General features: G+C 38.5%; 1 protein-coding gene across 1 annotated transcript; it reads left to right on the top strand.

Annotated features, from left to right (window-relative positions):
* The first annotated feature begins 2,867 nt into the window (after positions 1–2,867).
* LOC103520488 lies at positions 2,868–4,390 on the top strand. The gene is made up of 3 exons (XM_008485584.3): positions 2,868–2,871; positions 3,362–3,497; positions 4,030–4,390. The coding sequence occupies exons 1-3, from the start codon at positions 2,868–2,870 to the stop codon at positions 4,199–4,201; spliced, it is 312 nt and encodes a 103-aa protein (XP_008483806.1). The 3' UTR covers positions 4,202–4,390.
* Positions 4,391–5,814: the final 1,424 nt, after the last annotated feature.

Genomic DNA, 5,814 nt, shown 5'->3' with positions numbered 1-5,814 from the left:
GATGGATTTCTACTATCCTGTCCTCCCTCTCTCTTTGATTTTGGGATGTTACTTAAGGACGAGCGATAATAAATATGATGATTGAGTAAATGAAAGACTTGTAATACTGTGATACCCACAAAGTTGTGAGAAAGCTCTCTCTGCTGTAACACAAAGATTCATGATTTGATTTTCGATTTAACTCATGGGTTTCATATGTGGGTACATATCTTATATGTACAATGTACATTTGATATATGTACATAGTAAAAGACATATAATCCTAACCAAGAAGGGACGAGATTCGATGTAAATAAAGTACCTGGTTACGAGTACCCATTCCAGGAAAGAATTGAGTCATCTTCTTCTACCTATTGTATTAAAATGTCTACCTGTCCATAATAGTAAAATTTTAGCCTACCACTCGCATTGAGAGATTTATATCTCTTGTTTGGTGAGTGGGGGGTATAGCTTACAGCTTTCCTGTGTGAATGTAAAGACATTTTCCAGGGAATAACATCACTGTATATGCAGAATGAAGACAGATGAAAAAATAGAAATAGAAACAATAGATGAAAGTTAATTTGAACAACCTACTAAGTGGTCGGAATTGTAAAAGTATACTGGAAAAGACTGATAATGCTGAAGAGTTGTTTGATTAATTGATCAAAGTTTTTGGTAATATCAGTAATATGTATGAAATATCATCAAAATAAAAACGAAACATGAGGGTAATTCTTGGATCACATGTGAACTAAGTAAGAGAACAAATTAAACTTAAAAAATAATAATAATTTTCGTGTTCGCAGAGCTATGTTCTCAAGTGCCCCCTTGTCCCCCTACAGTCAAGCTGAGCTGGGCAGTCCAGACTCTACCGAGACCGTGGAGAATTACGAGGCCCTATTGAGCCTCGCTTTCAGTTTGAAATTTTCAATAACTTAGATAGGTACCTAGGTGTGAGAATAGGCCATTCAATGGTTGTTTTTCTGAATAATATCACTTAATGCACTTGTAATGGCGTAAAATTTTCACCAACTGCTACGCCACTTTATTTCCTTGTCAAATGAAGTTAGTGAGAAATATGAGTTTCTTTTTTTTACAAAATATAACTACCTATTCTGGATTAGGTAAAAATGATCATTTATCTTACTCTGTGGTTTCTTTATAAGCAATATTACGTGCTTGCACCGTAAGAATAAAAAGCCAACTTGTGTGAAACAAGTTGGCTTTTTATTATATTTTAAAATATAACTACCTATTCTGGATTAGGTAAAAATGATCATTTATCTTACTCTGTGGTTTCTTTATAAGCAATATTACGTGCTTGCACTGTAAGAATTTCATACAAGTTGGCTTTTTATTAAATTTCCCGAAGCCTTTTTGTGAGCGTGAATTTAGCTTTAAAAAGAGGATTTTCTTTTTCCTATTATTAATCACATTATTCGATATACTTTTGAGTGCGTTTGCCTTTACTATTGATAGTGTTTGTAATATTTCCTTTAGTTTTACCTCGAAACACCAAGGATTTCTTTCTTTCTTACCTAGGTCAAATACATTCCCTGCATCCTCTAGAGTTTAGGGTTCTTGTGAGGAAAAAAAGCATACAAATTCCTAAAGAATGCTAAGGATTTTGTAAGGATTCCTAAGGATTTTGCAAGTGACTATCTTGAATTGTAATGTTCACAATGTCAGTTTTGCTTCCATGTCATTTTAAATAAGGAAGTACAGTCGTATTTTACTGTTGAAAAAAAATGTCTGAAAAAATGGTGTTTTGTCCTCTGACCCCTTTTGACACAAATTGGGAAGCATTTCTTCCGGAATTTTTATACATCCTTTTTTTTTCTATGGGTGAAATAATTTAAGCTTTTTGTCGCCAACAAGAAAAATTAGTATTTTCACGGATTTCGATTTTTTTCGAAAGTAAAATACGGCTATTTCTACTATTGCCACTCGGCGAAAGCTAAAGCGGCTAAAACAACAACAACTACTTTCTAACTCCCGCCCCCCGCCCCTCCCCACCTGCCACACTCCTACCAGGTAAGTGCACTACCCACCCCCCTGGGTGGGACCCTTTTTATGCTAGGGTTCTCCTAGAGGGGCTCTTTCGCCCAATGTCTAGCTACCATGGTGGCACCGGTCGCTATACACATTTATATTAAATAGCTAAACATTTTCCTCACGAGGCTGAGTAGGCCCCGCAACAGCCAGTCATGGAATCAACAATTTGTATGATACAATTTTGACCCCGCCGGGAATCAAACCCGGTTGACTGGGAGTTGACTCGATTACTATTTTGAAGTAGTTAATTTTGATTTTTTTTTCTTTCTATTACCATTAGTATATTACTTACCTACTAATATTATGTTACGTTCTCTTCTCCCTCCCCCCCAGATCCCGGATCTCATGAGTACCCCCCACTACCCTCACTCGCCCCCCTACTCCCACTCGTACATGGGCGCGTCTCCCCCTCCCGAGCTAGACTTGGCAACACCGGCTCATCAGTTTCATCATTCGGCCGCTGCAGCGCTAGTGCAGGTCGCTACCAGTCCTTCCATATTTATCTCTGAGGTTAGTAGACTCTAGAGTACTCTAGACACATTAGGATGTTTTTTTTTTTCTGAATCCAATGAATCTATCGAATCCGGATCTCTTCTACATTTTGTCTGTACTCATTTAAACTTCTACTCTCTTCTACATTTTGTCTGTACTCATTTAAACTTCTACTCTCTTCTACTCTTTGTCTGTACACATTTAAACTTTTACTCTCTTCTACATTTTGTCTGTACTCATTTAAACTTCTACTCTCTTCTACTCTTTGTCTGTACTCATTTAAACTTTTACTCTCTTCTACATTTTGTCTCGCGCTTTGAGAACTTACACTAGATATTATGGGTTTTTTCTAAAAAAAAAAGAATGTTGCATGATATTTTGCATGAAAGATGTGCTCACTACACCCCCTCAAAAAAAAAAAAAAAAAAAAAAAAAAAATGGACATCTGATTTTCGTACAAGTTTCACCCATCCTTTGGACCTCTTTGCCCCTACACCTAAGGCTCGGGTTGGGCATTTTGTGTACGATTGATAGAGGAAACTGTAAATGTTAGAGTGCTAAGGTTTTATTATGCCAAAAGAGAGAAAGAAGATGGAATAGGAGAAAACCAACCGTGTTCCGAGAACGAACCTCTTCTGTTTACGATAAAATTTGCCCCGGGCAGGAATATAAGATCTTATCGTCACAAAAGAGATCTGGATAAACGGGGGAAAAATCGTGTCCCTTCATTTGTAATTGGGAAACTCTTTAGTAATTGTGAAACCTGGATATTGAATATGGATAGGTAAGGTGCAAAAATTTACAAGTCCCTTGGATTCCTCCATTATCCCAGATTCAACGCTAGCAAACATCAAAGCGACCAAACCTCGTGCGTGGTGTGCATGTGTGACTTCGAGACCTCGCAAGTCCTACGCGGTCTACCGTGCTCTCACGAATTCCACGCCAAGTGTGTGGACAAGTGGCTCAAAGTAAGTACAACTCGTGTCCGTGTCGTAGCATGTCTCTTTCGTAGTATGTCGGGTGTTTCTGTCTCGGTGGTGTAGGGGTTACGGTGCTTGCCTGGTGAACAGGAGAGTGCGGGTTCAATCCTAGCCAATAGTCCTGAATTGAAATCCTAGCCAACAGTCCTAAACTAAAATGTACGCGGCACACAAGGGATCAGGAAGAGACCGCCTGAACATAATAATCAATCCTAGCCGAGGTATGGAATTTCATTCCCATTTTCATTTATTTGATCATTTGACCACTTAATAATAGGGCTCTAAGGGCTTGTATAAAAGCTTAACCCCACTTTTATTGCTGTTTACCCCTATACCCAAGCCTCAGAGTGAGCTTTTTGTGCACGTTCTCTTAGGGTTAGGTGGTAGAGAACGCCTTCGGCGCGGCGTAAACCTTGCCTAGTGGAAGTCGTTACATTGCTCTCAAGAGTCCATTATTATATTATCATTATGTTGCTTGGCGATTATTGACTAACATCTCATTATTATATCTCATCCACAGTCCAATAGAACCTGTCCTATATGTCGAGGTGATGCGTCCAGTTTCTCAGATTCTCCGTAAGATGGCGCCACAAGTCGCGTGTCCAACTCAAGGTAAAAGCCCCCTTTTACGCCTCTCCAACACCAAAGATACTTTTCAACCAACCAGAGAAGGGCGTTTTCCCCACCTTTGAAAATATCCTGGCCTGATTGGTTAGGAAATATTGGGTTGGTTGGGTGTAAACAGGTCTTTGCAGGTGAATTTATCAAAACTTTTCGCTACAATAAAATAGTACAAGAAAACTTCTGTCTGTAGTCTGTACCCATCTACTCCTTGTCTGTACTCATTTAAACTTCTCTCTTCTACATTTTGTCTGTACTCATTTAAACTTCTACTCTCTTCTACATTTTGTCCTGTACTCATTTAAACTTCTACTCTCTTCTACATTTTGTCCTGTACTCATTTAAACTTCTACTCTCTTCTACATTTTGTCCTGTACTCATTTAAACTTCTACTCTCTTCTACATTTTGTCCTGTACTCATTTAAACTTCTACTCTCTTCTACATTTTGTCCTGTACTCATTTAAACTTCTACTCTCTTCTACATTTTGTCCTGTACTCATTTAAACTTCTACTCTCTTCTACATTTTGTCCTGTACTCATTTAAACTTCACTCTCTTCTACATTTTGTCTGTACTCATTTAAACTTCTACTCTCTGCTACATTTTGTCTGTACTCATTTAAACTTCTACTCTCTTCTACATTTTGTCTGTACTCATTTAAACTTCTACTCTCTGCTACATTTTGTCTGTACTCATTTAAACTTCTACTCTCTGCTACATTTTGTCTGTACTCATTTAAACTTCTACTCTCTGCTACATTTTGTCTGTACTCATTTAAAGGCAAACCCGCCCCGGCCCGGGGTAGAGGGGTTTAAAGGTATAAAAAAAAAAAAAAAAAAAAAAAAAAAAAAAAAAACGCATCGTGAAAGAAAACCAGCCGTTCCGACAACCAACCTTACCTGTTTTGGAGAAAATCCGCCCCTGGGCGGGAATGGAACCCGCGACCCAGCGCTTAGAAGGCAGACGCGCTACCCTCCAAGTGAATTAGGCTGGCTCTTGATACATTGTTATAGCCTTTATTTTCAAGTCCATACAATCATAAGAACGGCACACACAGCCCATTTATCCGGGAACAAACAACAATAATAATAATAATAATAATAATAATAATAGACTCTTGAGGGGAAGGTAACCACTAGGCGAGATTAACGCCGGAGGCGTTTCTACCACCTAACCCTTAGAGCTCCATTATTATGTGGTCAAAATCTCAAATAAATGAGGATAAAATTCCATACCTCGGCTGGGATCGAACCCACACCTTCCTGTTTACCAGGCGAGCGTCTTGACCACTACGCTACCGAGGCAGGTACTACGCTACCGAGAACAATGGTCCTAAGGAGAGATGAGTTTGAAATTCTAAATAGGTACCTACAGCCGTAATTGACATTTTTCTTGGAGTCAGCCGTCTTAAGGGCCATGTTGTCTTGGACTTTATGGTAGGCTCTTGACGGAGGAAATGGATTATTATTATTACTTGAAAATATAGACAGTGACCTTTTAGTGTCTTTCGCAGCTGTTCTACTACCTAACCTCTTCTGGGCTTTCAATATAGCACCGAGTATCCATGATAAAGTAAGTCTAATTAAAAACATCTAACATTTTGTTTGTACTCATTTAAACCTCTACTCTCTTCTACATTTTGTCTGTACTCATTTAAACTTCTACTCTCTTCTACATTTTGTCC

Source organism: Diaphorina citri, unplaced genomic scaffold (assembly GCF_000475195.1).
Source record: "Diaphorina citri unplaced genomic scaffold, Diaci psyllid genome assembly version 1.1 scaffold3681, whole genome shotgun sequence".
Classification (NCBI taxonomy): Eukaryota; Metazoa; Arthropoda; class Insecta; order Hemiptera; family Psyllidae; genus Diaphorina; species Diaphorina citri.
This window is presented reverse-complemented; position numbering and strand designations above follow the sequence as displayed.

What these genes read in the sequence shown, in the direction of transcription:
- LOC103520488 (XM_008485584.3), top strand. An exon ending in GTGTGGACAAGTGGCTCAAA is followed by an intron (nt 3,498 to 4,029) that starts GTAAGTACAACT and finishes TCTCATCCACAG; the next exon opens with TCCAATAGAACCTGTCCTAT.